Source organism: Canis aureus, chromosome 22, assembly GCF_053574225.1.
Source record: "Canis aureus isolate CA01 chromosome 22, VMU_Caureus_v.1.0, whole genome shotgun sequence".
NCBI classification, from domain to species: domain Eukaryota; kingdom Metazoa; phylum Chordata; class Mammalia; order Carnivora; family Canidae; genus Canis; species Canis aureus.
In genome coordinates, this window is record NC_135632.1 from 6,539,047 (window position 1) to 6,562,180 (window position 23,134).

The following is a 23,134-nucleotide window of genomic DNA, read 5'->3' on the forward strand; positions in this document are numbered from 1 at the left end:
GCAGGTACAACAGCTTGGTTAGATTGACGGAAACGGATTTTTCTGGCCTGAACAAATTGGAGCTCCTGATGCTGCACAGCAATGGCATTCATACAATCCCTGCTAAGACGTTCGCGGATTTGCAGGCCTTACAGGTAAGACCCGGGAGGGGAAGGGGCGGGCTCAAGACGGGAAATGTAGCCTTGAATGCTGACCTCTCCAGTGGAGCTGTGAGTTGAAAGTAGACCTCAAAGAAGGATGTCCGAGACTGATTTCTCTTTAAATGCAATGGTATGTGGAAATTAGAATAGGAACATTCTGAAGTCAGTTTTTCTAAGATCTGGGCTAATGGGGGGAAAAAATCAATACCAGGGGTTACTGCACCTTTACACTTTAATCCAGAGAGGCTACTTCTAGTCTTGTTCATCTGGGAACTACTGAGACAGAAGTTAGCTGTCTACATATCAATATCCTTCTTACAATTTTTACCTTGTTATGTAGACCCTGTCTTGTTGAAAAATTTTGAAAAGTTATGAGAACTTTTTTTTTTAAGATTTTATTTATTTATTCATGAGAGACACAGAGAGAGAGAGAGAGAGAGAGAGAGAGGCAGAGACACAGGCAGAGGGGGAAGAGGCCCCATGCAGGGAGCCCGATGTGGGACTCGATCCCAGGTCTCCAGGATCACGCCCTGGGCCGAAGGCAGCTCTAAACCGCTGAGCCACCCAAGGATCCCCAGTTATGGGAACTTCTAACGATCCATCCAATATTACAAGAATCATCACTCCAGTAAGTGAGAAAGTATGGGATTATGGGGAAATGCGTATGTAAAGATCAGTAGGTCTGCTACATATGTAGGACTTAAGGGTTTGGGGAAGCAAACTCAAAATTCAAGTGCCTACCAAATTTTTTAAATACATGGGGGGAAAAAGCTCCTCAGGAAAAGTACAACTATACATGATTTATTCTGTTTAAAATGTATTATCGATGTGTATTTGACATGCACTATTACACCAGGACAATGTTATACCGTAAGGGCTTCAACCTTCACACACATTAGGCCGTGATCACTGTGACCAATCTAGCCACCACCTGTCACTTACAGTACTGTTGACCGTGTTCCCTATGCTGTGCACCACGTCCCCGTGACTTATTTGTTTTATAGCTGCAAGCTTGTAACTTCCAGTCACCTTACCTTACCCTATGCGGCCTTTGTCTCCCCACCCCTCCCCGCACCCACCCCCGGGAACCCCCAGATTGTTCTCTGTACCTATGACTCTGTTGTGTGTTTTGGAGTCCACAAAGAAGTGAGATTTGATGGCACTTGCCTTTCTCTGACTTATTTCATTTAGCAGAACACCCTTTATTCCATCCATGCTGTCACAAATGGCGGGATTTTATTCTTTTTTTTTTATAACAAAGTCGTATTCCTGTGTGTGTGTGTGTGCGTGTGATCTAGACACACACATACATGCACTTCTTCTTTATCCATCCGTCCACTGACGGACACTTCGGTGGCTTCCATATCTTGGCTGTCGTAGATAAAGCTGCAGTACGCCTAGGGGTGCGTATATCTTTTTGGATTTGTCTATTCATTTTGGCCAGATAAATTCGTAGAAGTGGAATTGCCGGATTGTAGGGTAGTTCTCTTCTTAATTTCTTGAGCAATCTCCATACTACTTCCCACGGTTGCTGCACTTTTTTGCATTCTCACCAACAGTGCACAAGAGTTCCCTACCCCTAACACCCTCGCCAACGCTTGTGACTTCTTGTCTTTTTGATGTTCGCCTTCTGACAGGTGGAGGGTGATCCTTCCTAGTGGTTTTGATTTGCGTTTCCCTGATGACGAGTGATGGTGAGCGTCTTTTCCTGTGTCTGTTGGCCCTCTGGATGTCTTCCTCAAAAGAGAAACGTCTGTTCATGTCTTCTGCCCATTTTTAAATTGGATTATTTGTTTGTGGGGGGTTGAATTTTATAAGTTCTGTGTGTATTTTTGGATCCTACTCCTATATGGGATATATCATTTGCAAATAACTGCTCCCGTGCTAGAAGCTGCCTTTTAGTTCTGTCGACGGCTCCTTACACTGTGCAGAAGCCTTTTATTTTGATGTAGTCCCAATAGTTCATTTTGGCTTTTGTTTCCCTTGCCTCGGGGGACTTATCTACAAAAAAAGATGCCAGAGCTGATGTTGGAGAAGTTACTGCTTGTGCTCTCTTCTAGGTTTTTTATGGTTTCAGGTCTCACATGTAGCCCTTTAATCCACTTCAGATGTATTTTTGTATATGGTGTAAGCAAGTCATCCAGTTTCATTCTTCTGCATGTGGCTGTCGAGTTCCCAACACCATTCGTTGAAGAGACTGTCCTTTTCCCACTCCATAGGCTTCCGTGCTTTTTCGAAGATGAAGTGACCATGTAACTATGGGCTTATTTCTGAGTCTTCTGTTCCATTGATCTTTGTGTCTATTTTGGGGCCACTACTATCCTGTTTTGATGACTCTAGCTTTCTAATATAACTTGAAGTCCAGAATTGCAGTGTCTCCAGCTTCGCTTTTCTTTTTCAAGATTGTTAAGATTTCAAGATTGTCTTAGCTATTTGAGGTCTTTGGTGGTTCTATTCGAATTTTAGGACCGTTTGTTCTAATTCTGTGAAAAATGCTGCTGGTTTATTGATAGGGATTGCATTACATGTCTAGATTGCTTTGGGCAGTATGGTCATCCTAATAGCATCTGTTCTTCCAAACGTGAGCGTAAAATGAGCGTAAAATGTCTTTCTACCTCTTTGTGTCCTTTTACATTTCTTCATTAGTGCTTTATAATTTTCAGAGCTCAGATCTTTCAGCTCTTTGGTTAGGCTCGTTCCTGGCTATCTTACTGGCTTGAGTGCAGTTGTGAAAGGAATTGTTTTCTTAATTTCTCTTCTGCTTCAGTATGGGTGAATAGAAATGCAACAGATTCTTATTTACTGATTTTGTATCTTGTGACTTTACTAAATTCAACTCTCAGTTTTTAGAAGTTTTTTCATGGAGTCTTTCAGGTTTTCTATATATAGAATTATGGCATCTGGGCAGCCTGGGTGGCTCAGCGGCTTAGTGCCACCTTCAGCCCAGGGCATGATCCTGGAGTCCCGGGATCAAGTCCCACGTCGGGCTTCATGCATGGAGCCTGCTTCTCCCTCTGCCTGTGTCTCTGCCTCTCTCTCTCTCTCTGTGTGTGTCTCTCATGAATAAATAAATAAATAAATCTTGAAAAAAAGAAAAAGAATTATGGCATTTGCAAATAGTGGAAGTTTCACCTTGCCTTACCAATTTGGATGCCTTTTTCTCTTTTGTTGTCTGATTGCTGAGGCTAGGACTTCCAGTAGTGTTGAATAAAAGTGTTGAGACCGGGCCTTCATGTCTTATTCTTTAGGGGCTGTCCATTTTTCCACACTGAGGATAACGTTGGCTGTGGGTTTTTCATATATGAAGTTATGTTCCCTCCACACCTCCTTTGTAGGGGATTTTTCATCATGAATGGATGTTATACTTTGTCAAATGCTTTTTCTGCATCTTTTGCAATGATCATATGGTTCTTATCCCTTCCCTGGCTGTGTGATATATCATGTTGATTAATTTACAAATACTGAGCCAGGCTTGCAACCCAGGAAGATATCCCCTTGGATCACAGTGAATGATTTTTTTTTTTTTTTAATATACTGTTGGATTTGGTTTGCTAGTATGTTATGGAGGATTTTTGCATCTATGTTCATCAGAGATATTGGCCTGTAGTTCTCTTTTTTTTGTGGTTTCTTTATCTGGTTTTAGTATTGGGGTATTGCTGGCCTCATAAAATGAATTTGGAATTTTTTCTTCTTTTTCTGTTTTATAGAATAGTTCAAGAGCAGTAGGTATTAAACCTTCTTTAAATGTCTTTTGGATGCCCCTGTGAAGCCATCTGGTCCTGTACTTTGGTTTGTTGGGAGCTTTTTTGATTACTGATTCAATTTCTTTGCTGGTTATCGGTCTGTTCAAGTTTTCTGTGTCACCTTGTTTCAGTTTTGGTAGGTTCTATGTTTCTGGGAATTTACCCAAACTTGTCCAATTTGTTGGCATATAGTTTTTCATAGTATTCTTTTATAATTGTTTGTATTTCCATGGTATTGGTGGTTATTTCTCCTCTCTCATCTGTGATTTTATTTGTTTGGGTCCTTCCTCTTTTCTTTTTGATATATCTGGTTAGAGGTTTATTAATTTTATTCATTTTTTTTTTTCAGAGAAGGAGCTCCTGGTTTCATTGTATCTATCTATTGCTTTTTTAGTGCCTATATCACTTATTTCTGCTCTAATCTTTGTTGTTTCCTTTCTTCTGCTTGTTTTGGGGTTTGTTTGTTATTTTTCTAGATCCTTTAGGTGTAAGATTAGGTTATTTGAGATTTTTCTTCCTGAGTTATGCCCAATTGCTATAAACTTTCCTCTCCAGAACTGTGTTTGCTGCATCCCAAAGGTTTTAGACCATTGTATCATTTTCATTTGTTTCCATGTACGTTTTTATTTCTTGATTTCCTGACCCATTAATTGTGTTTAGTAGCATGTTATTTGAGTTTCATCTATTTGTGCTCATTCCAGATTTTTTTCTTGTGGTTGACTTCTAGTTTCATAATGTTGTGGTCAGAAAAGGTACATGGTATGATGTCAATCTTTTTGTATTTGTTGAGGCTAGTTTTGTGGCCTAATATGCATACTGTTCTGGAGAATATTTCATGTGCACTTGAAAAGAATGTGAATTCTGCTGTTTAAGGAGGGAATGTTCTAAACATAGCTGTTAAGTCCATGTGGTTCAGAGTGTGTCATTCAAAGCCACTCTTTCCTTGTTGATTTTCTGTCCACTGATGTAGGTGGGGTGTTAAAGTCCCCTACTATTACTTTATTATTCTAGATTAGTTTCTTTTTTTGTTACTGTTTTATGTATTTGGGTGCATAATTATTTACAATTATTATATGTGCTTGTTGGATTGTTGCCTTTATTATATAGTATCCTTCTTTGTCTCTTGTTATAGTCTTTGTTTTAAAGCCTATTTTGTCTGATATACGTATTGCTACTCCAGTTTTCTTTTGATATCCATTTGCATGATAACTGTTTCTCCATCTCCTCACTTGCAAACTGCAGGCGCCTTTAGGTCTAAAATGAGTCTCTCATAGGCAGCATAGAGATGGGTCTTGTTTATTATTTTTTTTAAATGTTTTATTTATTTATGATAGTCACACAGAGAGAGAGAGAGAGAGAGAGAGAGAGAGAGAGGCAGAGACATAGGCAGAGGGAGAAGCAGGCTCCAGGCACCGGGAGCCTGATGTGGGATTCGATCCTGGGTCTCCAGGATCGCGCCCTGGGCCAAAGGCAGACGCTAAACCGCTGCGCCACCCAGGGATCCCCTTGTTTATTATTTTTTTTATCCATTCTGTCACCTTTTGTCTTTTGAGCCAAGTGTTCAGTCCACTTACATTCAAAGTAATTACTGAGAGAGATGTATCTATTGCCATTTGATTACTTGTTCTGTGGTTGTTTCTGAAGATTTTCTCTGATCCTTTCTTTCATGGTTTGCTGGTTTTCTTTAATGAGATTTTTGGATTTCTTTCTCCTGATTCTTTGCATATGTATTAGTGGTTTTTTCATTTGTGGTTACCATTAGATTTATATATGAGATCTTCTACCTATAGGAGTCTGTATTAAGTTGATGGTCACCTAAGTCTGAACCCATTCTCTAGACGTTTGGTCCCCATGTTTTAGGTATATTGTATCATATTTTATATCCTTTTATTTTGTGAGTCCCTTGACTGTTTTATGTAAATATTCATTTTTACTGCTTTTTTGTTTCCTATTTTCATACTATCATTTTTGGTATTTCCTTGCCACTCAAAGAGTTCCCTTTGATATTTCTAGCAAAACTGGTTTAGTGCTCATGAACTTTAGTTTTTGTTGGGGAAACTATCTCTTCTTTGTTTTTTTAAAGAGTTTATTTATTTATTCATGAAAGACAGAGAGAACGAGGGAAAGAGAGGCAGAGATACAGGCAGAGGGAGAAGCAGGCTCCATGCAGGGAGCCCAATGTGGAACTCGATCCCAGGACTCCAGGATCATGCCCTGGGCCGAAGGCAGGCACTAAACCCCTGAGCCACCCAGGGATCCCCTTTATCTCTCCTTCTATTCTGAATGGTAGCCTTGCTGGATAGAGCATTCTTGGCTGAAGGTTTTTCCCATTCAGCACTTTGACTCTAGGCTGTTCCTTTCTGGCTTGGAAGGTTTCTGCTGAAATTCTGCTAATAGCCTTATTGAAGGGGGGGTGGGTGGTAATCTTTGTATGTAAGTGTCTTCTTTTGTCTTGCTGCTTTTAAATTTTTTTTATCACTATATTTTGCCATTTTAATTAAAATACATCTTGGTGTGGATCTGCTTTGTTGTTGTTGTTGATTTTGTTGGAGGTTCTCTTTGCCTCCTGGATCTAGATTTGTTTCCCTCTTGAGATTAGGAAAGTTTTTATCTATTATTTCTTCAAATACATTCTCTGCGCCTATTTCCCTCTTCTTTTGGGACTCCTATATTACAAATGTTATTACATTTGATGGAGTCGCTGAGTACCCTAAGTCTAGTCTTGTTTTGCATAATTCTCATTTCTCTTTTGATTAGCTTGATTACTTACCATTAATCTGTTTTCTAGGTCATTAATTTGTTCTTCTGCTTCTTCTAGTGTGCTGTTCATTACATCAAGCATATTTCTCATTTTGTTTATTGAGCCCTTCATCTATGTTATTCTTTATCTCTGTGTTAAGGGTCTCACTGATGTCCTCCACTCTTTTCTTCAGTCCAATGAGAATCCTTATGATCATTGCTTTACATTCTCCATCAGGCATGTTACTTACATCAGTTTTATTTAGAGCTCTGGCAGTGGCCTTGTCCTGTTCCTTCGGGAATTTGTCCTTTGGGACAAATTCCTTTGTCTTCTCATTTTGTCTAGGTCTCTGTTTCTGTTTCTCTGTTAGGAAAGTTAGCTACAACTCCTGTTACTGAGGGTAATGACTTTATGAAGAAGAGTTCCTGTAGCACCCTGCATTGTAGTGTCCCCTTTTCCCCAGGGTGTGGGGCTTCCAGGAGTATCTCCAGTATGTGATACATGAACTCTGCTATTGTGTTCTGGCTGCTTTATTCTTCCGGCCAGTTGTGGGCAGAGGCTCTCTTTGTTGTGGGCGGTGTTTGGTCCCTGGACTAATGTGCTGTCTTTTAACTAGATGTATTCTGGTTTGCTTATGAAATGAGACCTGTTGCCATTGCCACCAGAACTGAAGCTACACAACACTCCCAGAGGCATGGTGTTGGCAGGGGCTAGGGCTGGTCTCTGAGGGAGGGGGTCCACTGCAGTGGGACTGAGGCAAGCTTGACTGGGAAGGGCAGTTCTTCCGGAGCTCAGGTGGGTGGGGCTTGGTCTAAACAAGTTAGGTAATGAGTATTGGTGCTGAGCTGGGTTCTCACAGGTGGCCCTGTGCTTATGAAGTGTGATGGAGGGAAATAGCGCCTGCCAGTTCCTTTGTTTCTGGGTGAGTCTCTGTGAACACTGTACCTCTGGAACATGCTCCAAGATGAACAACTAATCTCTTCAAGTTGTGCTCCAGGCACTCTTCAGATCACTGTGTCTATGGTGTATGTCTGTATGTCTGTGGGCTGCTTGCCCTGACAATGCCCTCCAGCCTCTCCCAGAGCTGAGCACACTACCCTTAAAGTTCCAGGTTTAAAGCTCTGCTGGTTGCAAGAACTCACAAGATTTGGGCCCCAATTGCTATGAGCATTCATTTTCCCCATGCATTCCCCTGTATGTTAGTCTGTCTTTCGCACTTCTCCATGACTGAAGCTCCCCACCACAGCAGCCACAGTCCATTTCTCTCCCAAGCTGCATCTCTGTACCCTCTACCTTCTTAGATGTGGCCTCTTCTTCACCTTCATTTATGGAGTCATTTCTACTAGTCTTCAGATGGATTCCTGGGGGTTTTAGGATGAGTTGATAGTTATCTAGTTGTATTTGTGGGATGAGGAGAGCCTAGGATCCTCCTTACCCAGTGCCATCGCCCCCTCACACCTAAGTGAATTTTAACTTTCTAAGAGGGTATAATATACCAGGGAGATTATAACTATAAACAAGATAATTTCCAATGTTTAGATAGAACTTCAGAGCCACGAAGTATCTTAATTGTCTAAGGAAAGTTAGGGGCGTAGTTAGATAACCTAGGAGGCATTGCCCAGCTGTGTACCAGCCATCTAGACATTTGTAGCCCTAGAAGCATTATAGCCATCACAGACAAAGACAAATCTTGTTGCCACACAGACCATTTCCATTAGAGAGGTGCTATTAATGGATTTGTTCACAGGGACTGTTGCATTTACCCTTTCAAGTCAAGGGTCAGTCAGGTTTTCAGTGCATGTGAGAAGAGAATCCCTAAGCCTGAAGTAGTGTTGTTCTAAATGTCTTGCAAAGATGGGTGCTGCTGTTAAGTTCTCTTGGTGAGAACAGAGATGATCTAGATAATCATGGGAATATGGGGGTGCAAATGTACTAAGATTTACATAGGTATTTGTGTTTAGATGGTTAAGTACAGTTATTATTGGAGAAATGTAAAAAGTCACTGGATATTCTGGCCATGAAAATTGAATTTGGTAAGAGATTTCTAAGGAGGTGGGAAGGGCTGCTTATAGTCTGCCGTGACATTGAAAATAGTGGAGGAGTTGCTTATAAGGAGCACCAGGAGATCTCTAGCATCATGGATAGATAAAAAATCTTTGACAAATCCAGCAGTCTGAAAGGTCACTGCCCTTAGCAATGGTCTGAGAGATAGGGATGATGGCATTATCTTTCCAAGTCAATGCCAGAATAAAGACAAGGCAAAGAAGAAGAGTTTCTTATTCAGTCAAAGTGTGAAGTTTTGATCTGTCATTTTGGGTAGAAGCCATCTACCTCAATGTCAGGGACTTCTCTTTCTTATCAATTTGATTCAGAGGCTCTAGCATCTATACAGGACCAGATATCAGGTGGAGGTTTCCTTGGCTGTAAGATACATATCCAATCCCTTATAGTTTTTTTTTTAAGATTTAATATATTTATTCATGAGAGACACACAGAAAGAGACAGAGATACAGGCAGAGAGAGATGCAGGCACCATGCAGGGAGCCTTATGTGGGACTCGATTTCAGGACCTCAGGATCACGCCCTGGGCTGAAGGCAGGTGCTCAACCACTCAGCCATCCAGGCATTCCTCCCTTATAGTTTTGAAGCAATGCCAGGTTGGAAGCACTTGGTCAGGTCCCTTTCAGTGGAGCTTGATAATGTTTCCAAAATACCTAATCACCAGACTCCAGATTGTGACCAACAGGGACCTTCGAATTGACATCTATGAAGGCTTTTTTAACCTGTTGATGATAGGCTTGAGCATAAGACATTAGAGATTTGTAGTGGCTGTTCATACCAGCCCAAGATTACAAGGATTGGCAGAAAGTAGTATGCCAATAGGCATCGGTCTGCTGGTGACTATCTTGTGTGGAATGGTTTATTTCCCAAAGGGTATATATTGCAAATGGTCAGCAAGACCAAAGGCAATACCTTAGGTCAAGGAAGTCCAATTGTTTCAGTAGGTTTAGAGATTTTTAAGTTTTAGGATCCCATTAGTTTTTTCGGATGCCTGATGATTGGGGATGATAGGAGCAATGATAATTCCAAGAATTTGCAAGGTTTTTGTTAAGGCTCATGATTTGCCTGGTGAAGTTGGTACCTCAACCACTGGGGATCAAGGAAGGTACACCAACGGGAAACACATTGTCTAATAGTTTATTTGCTACTGCAAGGGCATCAGCTTTGTGGCAAGGGAAAGCTTCAACCCAACCAGAAAACACACACACTTACAATAACAAGAACATATAGCTAACTCATACTAAGTGGCAGTTGAATGAAGACCAGCTGCAGCTGTTCAGGGTGGGCAAAAGGAAGTCTGAAGACTCTGGGAACAACAAGAGTTTATCCTGGTTGATGAACTTAACAGGTCAGACATTAGTAGACTGTCTTTGCAATTTTTAAGTAGGTTCCTTGGCCAGCATGGAGCCCAGTGCAGGCTTTGAACTCCAGACCCTGTGATCAAGATCGGAATGGAGATCAAAAGTAGTATGCTGAACCGACCGACCGAGCCAGCTAGGGACCCCTTTGCAATTTTATAGAGGTTTTCTCTGTCAATATCTATTCGTAAATGAAGTCATTTTAAGTGCACTATCATGGGGATCCCTGGGTGGCTCAGTGGTTTAGGGCCTGCCTGTGGCCCAGGTGTGATCCTGGAGACCTGGGATCGAGTCCCGCATTGGGCTCCCTGCGTGGAGCCTACTTCTCTCACTGCCTGTGTGTCTGCCTCTCTCTCTCTCTCATGAATAAATAAAATCTTAAAAAAAAAAATGCACTATCATGGGTTAAAGAATGTAAAACACATGACAAATAGGGTTTGTCAGAGAGCCGGGAAGAATCAAGTGGCCATCTTGGTTTCCCATCAGCCCAACTGTTCACTTAATCAATAGCCATTGTTTACCCTCCTTAATTTCTCTGATTTGCAAGCAGAATGTTACCATGTTACAAGGACACCAGGATGGCGAAAATCTGGCAATGAGGGGCCATTTATTGCAGAAAGAGAATTCATTCCAACTGTGTCATAACCTTACAATAGAGAAGGCTTTGTATTATTTGACGATGCTTCCCATGTAACTTACAAATCAAATAAGCCCAATTATATATATATATATAAGTTTCCCAAATCATCTTGGCACCTTGAAAACTTAGTTTTGGTAAGTGATGAGTGAAGCTGAACACTTTGAATATCTAGATCACTTCCTGATAAGCTTTTTAAAAATGAAACAATAACTACTGAACATAGGTTTATCTACTTTTGGTATCTTGTTACAGAAAAATTAAGATATTTGGATATTAGTGCTCTATTAGAAAACTGAATAAGTGGTAAGTGATGAGTGAAGCTGAACACTTTATATATATATATATATATATATATATATATATATATATATATATAGTCCTATGTCTCTGGCCCTCTCTCTGTGTCACTCATGAATAAATTTTAAAAATCTTAAATAAATTTAAAAGACCTTTTTTTTTTTTAAGATTTTACTTATTTATTCATGAGAGAGAGAGGGAGAGGCAGAGACACAGGCAGAGGGAGAAGCAGGCTCCATTCAGGGAGCCTGATGGACTCAATCTTGGGACTCCAGGATCATGCCCTGAGCCAAAGGCAGACACTCAACCACTGAGCCACCCAGGTGTCCCTAAAAGACCTTATTTTTAAGTTCATTTTAATTTAGCCCGTTTAATTATACATTAAATACATTTCCAAAGATTCTTTTTCCACAAACCTTCTACAACTCTTTTTCTACACTCCAATTTTGCTTTATTTTTTCTTCTTTAAATGATTAGCCTCAAATAAGGACAAAATTACTTTTTTCCCCTCAATATCAACAAAATGTATTCCATTCTTCATACTTTGTCTTAGTGAAAATATATCCTATTTTCCAGGCATATGAACCCAAGATATTTCCCTTATTATTTCTAGAGCTTTATTTACATATACTATTTAGTTTCTTAGCCCTTGAAACCTAATTTCTAGTGAAAAAATAAAAAGTAAGCAATTGTGAACCATTGGTCATACTAACATTCCTTAAATTTGCAAATTTATGAATATACTGAATGATTTTTGGAAGCATATAACTTATTCAGTTTTCTAATAGAGCACTAATATCCAAATATCTTAATTTTTCTGTAACAAGATACCAAAAGTAGATAAACCTATGTTCAGTAGTTATTGTTTCATTTTTAAAAAGCTTATCAGGAAGTGATCTAGATATTCAAAGTGTTCAGCTTCACTCATCACTTACCAAAACTAAGTTTTCAAGGTGTCAAGATGATTTGGGAAACTTTTAAAACTTTTTATATATTCAGTCAATTTGTTCTTGACAATTATATCTAGATTACCCATGAAAACTTCATGAGACATCAAAGAAAATCAACCATTATTCTGTTATTTTTGCTGACAAATTGTAACAGATATAACATGAATTTAGTAAATTTAGTAGAATAAAAGTGGATTATCTGCATTATAGTCAAAGTTTGATGACTCTATAAAGAAGACATGCCTGTTTTAATTCAGCGAACAAACTTTTTTTTTTAAAGATATTATTTATTTATTCATGAGAGAGGCAGAGACACAGGCAGAGGGAGAAGCAGGCTCCATGCAGGGAGCCCGACATGGGACTCGATCCCGGGTCTCCAGGATCATGCCATGGGTCGAAGGTAGATGCTCAACCGCTGGGCCACCGAGCTGTCCCTAAACCAACAAACTTAAAGGTTAATTTGCTTGGGATCATCCCAGATCAAGTGAACTTGAAAAACATTTGAGTTAGTTTCTATTATATTTAAGAATTTAATTCATATACGCATTTAATTTTCTTTAAGCCAATTCAATAGAGCTCTTGACAAATTAATTTTAGCAATACCATCTGGAAGTAGAAAATGCCACATATATACAACACACATATATGACACATAGAGATAGATGTAGAGAACTCATTTTGTTTTTAAATTACTGCTATGAAATACGTATAAAACTCATTATAAAAGTTTAATCTAAATTCGTTTCTCTGGTAGATGGAATAAGTTAAGCTTACTTGATAATAAAGTTATTAAAACTTTTCAAATATCTTATCCAATGTCAGCTAGGACAAATAATAAATTTCTGTCAGTATTAAACTCCCAAGGTATTGTCAAAGATGGTGTAAAAGATACTAATTAGCTTCACAAGATCTAGAGTCTCTCCCAAGGATAGCCAAAGAAAGAACCAACAACCTATTTCCCAATCAGAAAGCCAACTCAAGTTCCTAGAATATAAAAAGAGACATGCAAGAAGGCAACAGTTAATCCCAAAAGAAATTATCAATAATAACTAGTGGGTCTGGATTTGGAAAGGATGGGCCAATGCAAAATTTCATTTGCTTCTCTTGACTGGAGTATTTACAAAAACTCTTGAGAATCCTCTCTAGGTTTAAGACATTGTTTAACTATGGCCTTTGACCAAGGAGTAAAAGATAATCTGAGGAGGATTGCCTATATCCTTGGATGGTCTTATTTTAAAAAAGGTAAATGTTTAATCTCTTCAGGATCAGTATGTCAGTCTTACAGTCTTTTAGTTACATTTTCTCTTTTTAATTTTTCATTAATGCTTTGCAATGAATCTTTCAGAGTATTTTGGAATTTTGAAATCTTTTAGAGGCTCCTGAATGCCAATTGAAATAGGTGTGCCATTCTGTTTAATTTGGGAAACCTTGCTTCCAAGTACACTTCTTAAATGACATAAAATTGGAGCATTCCCCATAATGACCATTGAATTTCTAGGTTATTATTCCCCTGAGGGTTGACAGATGCTTGGTTGAACCCTAGCCACAAATGGAGTCAACCCATATTTCTGTCTGGCCTTATTTTGGGGCTCCCAACCTGATGGTTATAAAGCCAAGTTCCTCAGGACACAAAACAATCTTAGTAAAATTTTGTTGTTTTTTCTAGATATCTGCAACTCCTGAAGCTATATTCTTAGACATAAAATGACCAGGTGTACCAGAAGGTGGCACACTTGTCTCTTTAGAATTTAAGGATGCCATTAGCTAAGGCTTTGAGTTTCTCAGAGCCAAACTAATACCTAAAAGGGATATTTTGACATAATTGTAAATGAGATTATTTCCTTAGTCTCCCTTTCTGCTATTTCCTTATTGGTGTCTACAAATGCGATAGATTTTTGCGTTTTACTTTTGGATCCTACAATTTTACTGAATTCATTTATTCTAAGAGTTTTTTTTTTTTTTTTTAAATGAAGTCTTAGAGTTTTCTACATGAAGTATCATGTCATCTGCAAATAGTTTTACTTATTCTTTTCCAATTTGGATCATTTCTATTTCTTTTTCCTGTCTGATTGCTATGGCTAGAACTCTGAGTACCATGTTGAATAAAAAATGGCAAGAATGGAGATAGCTGGGTGGCTCAGTGGTTGAGCATCTGCCTTCAGCTCAGGGAGTGATCTGATCCCAGAGTCTGGGGATCAAGTCTCATATTAGGCTCCTTCTGGGGAGCCTGCTTCTCCCTCTACCTATGTCTCTGCCTCTCATGAATAAATAAATAAAATCTTTTTAAAAATGGTAAGAATGGATATAGTTTGTATGGTTCCTGATTTTAAAGGGAAAACTTTCAGCTTTCAACCACTTAGTATAACGTTAGATGTGGGTTTGTCATGTGGCCTTTGTTATGCTTTAAGATATATTTCCTTTATACCCACTTTGTTGAGGACTTTTATTATAAATAGCTGTTTAATTTCATCAAATATTTTTTGCATCTATTAAACTGATTATTAAACTGATCATATGATTTTTATCATTTCTGTTAATGTGACATATCATATTTGATTTGTGAATGTTGAATTATCCTTGCGTCCCTGGAATAAATCCCAGTTGATCATGGTGTAGGAGTCTTCTAAGGTAATGTTGAATTCACATCACTAATATTTTATTGAGGATCTTTCCATCTATGTGTATCAGGGATATTGACCTGTAATTTTATTTCATATAGTGTTCTTGTCTGGTTTCGGTATCAGAGTAATACTGGCCTTATAAAATGAATTTGTAAGCATTTCTTCCTCTTCTATTTTTTGGAACAGTTTGAAGAGGATAGGTATTAAGCTTTATTAAATGTTTGCTCAATTTCATCTGTGATGTCATCTGGGCCTAGATTTTGGTTCAAGTTTTCTGATTACTCATTTTCATTACCAGTAATCTGTCCAGGTATTCTATTTCTATCTGATTGAGTTTTAGAAGATTGTTTCTATGAATTAATCCATTTCTTCTAATTTGTCCTATTTGTTGGCATAAAACTTTAATGATATTTTGTATTCTGTAGTTGTAACTTCTCTTTAATTTGTGATTTTGTTCACATGGGCCTTTTTTCTTTATGATTCTGGCAAAAGGTTTACCAATTTTGTTCATCTTTTTAAAAAATAAGCTCTTAATTTTTTTGTTTTTTTAGTCTCCATCTCATTTATTTCCACTCTAATCTTTATTATTTATTTTTCTAATTTTAGATTTTGTTTTTTTCCTAGCATCTTTAGGTGTAAAATTAAATTGTTTATTTGATAAGTTTATCTTTCTTCAGGTGGGCCTGTATCATTATGAATTTTCCTCTTAGAATTCCTTCTGATGTGTCACAAAGACTTTGGAAATTGTATTTTCATTTTTATTTGTCTCCAGATATTTTTTTTTATCTCCTCTTTGATTTCATCATTGACTCATTGGTTGTTTACTGACATGTTTACTTTCCACATGGTTTGTGTTTCTTTCCATTTCTCTTCTCTTGTCTTCTAGTTTCTTGTTTCACCCCATTGTGGTCAGAGAAGATGGTTGGTAGGATTTCAATCTTCTTAAATTTATTGATATTTGTTTTGTGGCCTAATAAGTGCTCTATCTTGGAGAGTGTTCCATGTGCACTTGAAAAGAACATATAGTCTACTGGTTTTGGATGGAATGTTCTGTACATACCTGATTGATCAGTCTGGTATAATGTGTCATTCAAACCAGTGTTTCTTTGATTTTTGTCTGGATTATCCATAAGTTGGTGTTAAGTCCCCTATTATTATTGTATTAGTGTAAATTTCTCCCTTTATGTCTATTAATGTATTATACATAAATGCTTTATGTATTCAGGTGCCCCCATTTTTAGTGCATAGATGTTTTCAATTGTTATATCCTCCTGCTGGATTCATCCCTTTATCATTGTGTAATGGCCTTCTTTGTCTCTTATTTACTGATTTATATCATTGAATTAAATTGTGGTAAAGTATAAAATTTACCATTTTAACCATTTTTAAGTATCTTTATGTTATTGTGCAACTATCACCATCATCCATCTCCAGAACTTTTTCATCTCCCTAAAATCTCTATATCCATTAAATAATAACTCCCCATTCTTCTCTCCCCACCCCCCAGCCCATGGTAACCAGTATTCTGCTTTCTCCTTAAATTTGAGTATTCTTGGTTCCTCATATAAGTGGTATCATATAGTATTTGTCTTTTTGTGACTCGCTTATTTCTCATAGCATGTCTTTAATATTCATGCATATTGTAGCATGCATCAAAATTCCATTCCTTCTTATTTACTTTTTATTTAAGTATTAAGTATTTCATCTTATCAAAAATTCTTTTGTTTGTTTGTTTGTTTGTTTATTTATTTATTTATTTATTTATTTATGATAGTCACACAGAGAGAGAGAGAGGCAGAGACATAGGCAGAGGGAGAAGCAGGCTTCATGCACTGGGATCCCGACGTGGGATTTGATCCTGGGTCTCCAGAATCGCGCCCTGGGCCAAAGGCAGGCGCCAAACCACTGCGCCACCCAGAGATTCCAAAAATTCTTATATATATTTGAGTATAATTAACATGCAGTATCACATTTCAAGTGTACAATATAGTGATTGAACAAGTCTATACATTACAGCACTCTATACATAACAATTCCATACATTATAATGTGAGTAATGTTCATCATGATAAGTGTACTCTTAATCCACATCACCTATTTTACCCATCTCTACCCCCCAACTTCCCCTCTGATAACAGAGTCTAACTATAAAGAAGTTATGGTTTTTAGGTTTGTCTTTTTTCCTTTGTTTCTTAAATTCCACATGGGAGTGAAATTGTATAGTATTTGTCTTTCTCTGGTTAATTTCACTTAGCATCATAGCCTCTAGATGCATCCATGTTATTGCAAATAACAAAATTCCTTTTGTGTGGCTGAGTAATATTTCATTTGTGTGTATACCATATCTTCAATATCCATTCATTTTTCAATAGACACCTGAGTTGTTTCCATATTTGAGCTATTGTAACTAATGCTGCAGTAAACATAGATATGCATATATGTTTTTGAGTGTTTTTGTATTTTTTGGGTAAACACTCAGCAGTGGAATTACTGGAACATATGGTAATTCTACTTTTCAATTTCCTTCATCTGTCTTTTGTAGTTTTAGAGTACAGGTCTTTTACTTCCTTGGTTAAGTTTATATGTAGGTATTTTGTTATTTTAGGTGCAATTATAAATTGGATTGTTGTCTTAATTCCTCTTTCTACTTCGTTATTAGTGTATAGAAATGCAACAGATTCCTGTTTGTTAATTTTGTATCCCACAATTTTATGTAATTCACTTGCCATGTCATCTGTGAGTAGTGAAAGTTTCAGTTCTTCCTTACTAATTTGGATGCCTTTTATTTCTTGCCTGATTGCTATGGCTAGGACTTCAGTACTGTGTTGAATAAAAGTGGTGAGAATGGACATCCTTGTCTTGTTCCTGATCTTAGCAAAAAAGCTCTATTTTCCCCCAATGAGCCTGAGGCAAGCTGTGGGTTTTTCATATATGGCCTTTTTATGTTGGGGTATGTCCCCCTCGAAACATACTTTGTTGAGGGTTTTTATGATGATGATGAATGGATGTACTTTGTCAAATACTTTTTTTGCATCTATTGAAATGATCATATAGTTTTTGTCCTTCCTCTTGTTGATGTCATGTAACATGTTGATTGATTACCAAATATTGAACCAGCCTTGCAACCCAGGAATAAATTTCACTTAATCACGGCTTTTTTTTTTTTTTTTTTTTTTTACACTACATTGCTGGATTCAGTTTGCTAATAATTTATTGAGAATTTTTTTGCATCTATGTTCATCAAAGTTACTGGTCCATAGTTCTCTTTTTTTCATAGTGTCTAATCCGGTTCTGGTATAAGGGTATTAATGCTGGCCTCATAGAATGAATTTAGAAGCTTTCCTTTTTCTTCTATTTTTTGGAATAGTTTGAGAAGAACTGGCATTACCTCCTCTTTATGTGTTTGATAAAGTTGTGAAGCCATCTGGTCTTTTTTGTTTATAGGGAGTTTTTTGTTTACTAACTCAATTTATTGCTGATGGCAATGAAACAAATTAATCATCAGTCTGTTCAAATTTTCTCTTTCTTCCTGATTCAGTATTGGGAGGTTATATGTTTCTAGGAATTCCTCCATTTCTTCTAGGTTGTCCAATTTGTTGGTAAAACAATTTTTCATAATCTCTTATAATCCTTTGTGTTCTATGGTGGTGTTTCTCCTCTTTCCTTTCTGATTTTGTTTATTTGAATCTTCTTTTGTTTTTTATGAGTCCAGCTAAAGCTTTATTAATTCTGTCGATCTTTTCAAAGAAGCAGTTCCTGGTTTCATTAATCTGTTCTTTTTGTTTGTTTGTTTTTAGTTTCCATTTCATTTATTTCTGCTCTAGCCTTTATTATTTCTTTCTTCTACCTTTGGAGTTTTGTTCTTTTTCTAGCTCCTTTAGTTGTAATGTTAGGTTATTTAAGATTTTTCTTGCTTCTTAATGTAGGCCGATGTTGCTATAAATCTTTTATCTTGGAACAGCTTTTGTTTCATCCCAAAGATTTTGGGCTGTTGTGTTTCATTTTCATTTGTGTCCATGATTTTTTTAATTTCCTCTTTGATTTCTTGGTTGACCTATTCATTGTTGAGTAGCATGTTCTTTAACTTCTGTGAATTTGTGTTCTTCCAGGTTTTTTTCTTATGGTTGATTTCCAGTTTCATGGTGTTGTAGTTAGAAAAGATGCATAGTATGATTTCACTCTTTTTAAAAATTATTAAGACTTGTTTTGTGGCCTATTGTGATCTTCTCTGGAGAATGTTGCATATGCACTTGAAAAGAATACGTACTCCACTGTTTTTGAATGGAATGTTCTGAATATATCTGTGAGATCCATCTAGCCCAATTTATCATTCAAAGCTGCTGTTCCTTTGTTTATTTTCTCTTTGGATGATCTATCCATTGATGTAAGAGGAGTGTTAAAGTCCCTTACAATTATTGTATTACCATTGATTATTGCCTTTATGTTTGTTAATTAGCTGCTTTATATATTTGGGTGCTTCCATGTTGCATGCATAAATATTTAGCATTGTCTTATTTTCTTTTTGGGCTGTTCCTTTTATGATTATGTATTGTCTCTTGTTAGTTTTTGTTTTAAAGTCTATTTTATCTAATATAAGTATTGTTACCTTGACATGTTTCATTTCCATTTGCAGGATAAATGTTCTTCCATCCCTTCACTTTCAATCTGCATGCGTTTTAAGTCTGAAATGAGTCTCTGTAGGCAGCAAATAGTTGAATCTTGCTTTTTTTTATCCATTCTGTCACCCTATGTCTTTGGAGCATTTAGTGCATTTACACAAAATAATTATCAATTGGTATGTTCTAATTGCCAATTTTGTTACTTGTTTTGTGATTGTTTTCGTAGTTCTTCACTTTTCCTTCTCAATCTTCTCACAGTTTGATGGCTCTTACTGATATGTTTGGATTCTTTTTTCTTTAATTTTTGTGTATTAATGATTTTTTATTTGTAGTTACCATTAGGTTTATATATAGCATCTTATGCATATAACAGTCTATATTATGTTGATGGTTGCTTAAGTTTGAAACAGTCTTTGTTTTTACTCCCCTACATTTCTGGTATGTGGTATTAGGCTTTACATCCTTTTATTTTATGATTCCCTCAATGGCTTTTTAGATAAACTTGATTTTATTGGGTTTTTTTTGTGTGTGTGCTTCAACCTCTATATTGCTTTTATAAATAACTAATCTATTACTTTTATTATGTTTAAATGTACCTGTGAAATTCCTCTTTGTGATTTTTCCTTTCCAAAGAATCCCTTTTAACATTTCTTGTAAGGCTGGTTTAGTGGTGATGAATTCGTTTAATTTTTGTTTGTCTGGGAAACTTTCTTTGAATATATCATGCCATCCTATTCTTGCTCGCAAGGTTTCTGCTGAAAAATCAGTTGGTAGCCTTATGGGATTTACCTTGTATGTAACTTATTTCCTTCTGCTCTTAAAATTCATTACTTTTTTGCCCATTTTAAATAGTCTATCTTGGTGTGGATTTCCTTTGGTTGAGTGGGAGGGGGGTGCTCTGTGCCTCCTACATCTAGATTTCTATTTCCTCTCCCAGGTCAGGGAAGTTTTTAGCTATTATTTCCTCAAATAAATGTTCTGTCCCCTTTCACTCCCTCTTCTTCTTATAGCCATGTAATGTGAATGTTATTACCCTTGAAAGTGTTGCTGAGGTCTCTTAACCTATTCCCATTTTTTATAATTCTTTTTTCATTCTCCTTGTTTAGCTTGATTGCTTTCCATCACCCTGTATTCCAGCTCTCTGGTCCATTCTTCTGCTTCTTCCAGTCTACTACTTATTCCCTCTAGTATATTTTTAATTTAAGTTAATGAGTTCTTCATCTCTCATTGGTTCTTTTTTTTATGTTTTCTGTCTCTTTGTTAAGGGTCTCACTGAGGTCCTCCACTCTTGGTTCAAGTCCAGTGAGTATCTTTATTACTGGAAATTTTCTATTAGGCATATTACTTATTTTTGTTTTGTTTAGGTCTCTTGATATAATTTTGTCCTTTTCTTTCATTTGAGACATATTACTTTGTCTCCTCATCTTTACCCGACTCTGTTTCTGTGTGTTAAGAAAGTCAGCTATGTCTCTTGCTCTTGAAAGTAGTGGCCATGGGCAACCCGGGTGGCTCAGCGGTTTAGCACTGCCTTCAGCCCAGGGTGTGATCGTGGAGACCCGAGATCGAGTCCCACGTCGGGCACCCTGCATGGAGCCTGCTTCTCCCTTTGCCTGTGTCTCTGCATCTAATGAATACATAAATAAAATCTTAAAAAAATAAAAAGTAGTGGCCTTATGAAGAAGAGGTTCTATAGTACCCTGTAGTACAATGTCCTCTGTTCACCAGAACCTGGCACTTCAGGCATATCTTCTATATGTGTTGTGTGTACCTTACTGCTCTGGCTGAGTTGCATTTGTCTTCAGGCCAGTCATCTGCAATGGCTCTCTTTGTTGTGGTCAGGGTTTGGTCCCTGTGTTATTTATTTTTGTTTTAAGATTTTATTTATTTATTCATGAGAGACACAGGCAGAGGGAGAAGCAGGCTCCTTGCAGGACTTGATCCCAGGACTCCAGGATCATGACCTGAGCCGAAGGCAGATGCTCAACCACTGAACCACTCAGGTGTCCCTGGTCCCTGTGTTATTAAGGGGCCAGTCTGGGGCTACCTTGGGCTTGAGTTGGATCATACCAGATGTTTGCAGAGAAGCAGTCACATCTATCTGCAGGGTACCTTCCATGTGTTGTCCCTTGGGAAGCTTTCATTGATGGATTGGGGCTGCAGTCCACCTAGTGTGTTTATCTTTCCCTCTCCTCAGTTCAGGAAACACTTTGGAGTAGAGCTGGCCACTCTCAGAGCTGCTTGCAAATGCCACACTTGTGGCACTGCTTTGGATAGACTCCTGCTGAGGGCAAGTTAGATGGACAGATCAGCATGAGAATGCTGAAGGGGTGGAGCACACAGTGTTAGCAAGATTTATGCAAGTCTGCTTGTGGGAGATCTGAGCTGCTTTGGAAACTTCCTCCCTAGAGCAGGTTGGGTAACACATGTCCACAAAAGAATGCCTGGGTGGGGCTTGCTGTTAGCAAAGCTAAGAGCATTTGTTGTGGTTCCTGCAAATGTCTGTATCCAGGCTGAGAGGCAAGGTAGAGAAATGGTGCCCACTGGCTCTTTTGTTCTTAAAGATCCCTGTCCCTCCTGCACAAGTTCTGAAATTAGCAAATAAATTTCCTTTTCATATATCCTAGGAGTTTTTCAAACTGCTGATACTATGCTATATCTCAGTAGGGCTGATATGATGTCTCTCTAAGGTGAGGACTCAGTACATCACCCTCCTGTTCTTCCAGAGCTGAACTGAGCCCACTGATTTTTCAGGTGGTGTTAAGAGGTGTTAAGCCTCTCTGGTTTTCAAAGTCAGATAGGATGGGAATTTGTCTTCCCAGTGAGGGTCCTCTGTGCCTGGGGTGACTGCTGTGGGGTCTGTTCCTCTCCCTGCTATCTGCTTGCAGTGTCTCTCCTCCTCTGGTCAGTCTTGCAGTCAGTTTGGTTCCTGACCATGTCTCCATCCTTCCTATTATTTTCAGTTTGGGTTTTTTTCTCTATGATTAGGTGCAGAGAGTCTGTTCTGTCTTTAGAGTTCTTTTCTGGGTTATTTACACTAACGTGTGTTATTTAGTTGTATCCATGGGATAGGATAAACCTAGGATTATCCTATTCCACCAACTTCCTTAGAAGTCTAGTCTTTTTGTTTTAAAGTCTATCTTGTGTGATACAAGTATAGATTTCTGCAAATAAAATCTTTTTCCATTCCTTCATTTTTGGATTGTGTGTACCTTTAAATTTGTCTATAAATCTGAAGAGTCTTTTGTAGGCTCATTTGGATCTTGTTTTTTCTATCCATTCAGTAACACTATACCTTTTTACTGGGTCATTTGGTCTATTTACATTTTAAGTAACTATTGATAGTTTTATTCAAGGGAAAATGCAGAGTAGAATCTTGAGCTGATCTAATTATTTGGACACATTGAGATAACCGCTATGTTTGTGTAACTATGAAGACACCCTAAAGGCTGGCAAAAACAGACCTTCTATAGTTAATTGTAGAGAGGAGACCCAATCAAAAATGTGGGATGGATAGGGTGTGGTTAAGGACCAAATTCCTGAGGGGATACCACAAAGCACAGAGAAGTGAGAGGATCAAACCCCACACCATGTGCCCCCAGACTGAGGATGTGTCCTATGAAGATGTATCCCCATAATGTCTAGCTTTGAAAATGAGTAGGGCTTCAATACCTTTTAAAATCAGTAGTACTTAACTCTGGGAAAGCCAGAAGGTAATAGAAATTTGAATCCTTGCCCTTAAAGAACCAGCATAATAAATAACCTGGCCCAAGAATCCAGCACAGAAACAGCTGTTAGAAAAGCACTTGAGGTATGTGTGAAGGAGATTAACTCATCAAAGAATGTGTCTCAGGGAGGCTGGGATTCCTCAGGAGACTTCTAAGAACAAAAAAGAGAGAGAAAGGAATCTAAGCATATCACTAAAGAAAGACATCAAATGACATGGGAAGAGAGCAAGGGAAAAAGGA

At 37.8% G+C, this 23,134-nt stretch overlaps 1 protein-coding gene across 1 annotated transcript in view; it reads left to right on the forward strand.

The window, feature by feature from the left end:
• Positions 1-23,134, forward strand: part of IGSF10 (immunoglobulin superfamily member 10) — a 57,304-nt gene that overhangs the window by 3,496 nt on the left and 30,674 nt on the right. Inside the window, exon 3 of the mRNA XM_077864685.1 lies at positions 5-134. Within this exon, the coding sequence (XP_077720811.1) occupies positions 5-134 (130 nt within the window). The remainder of the gene's footprint in view (positions 1-4; positions 135-23,134) is intronic.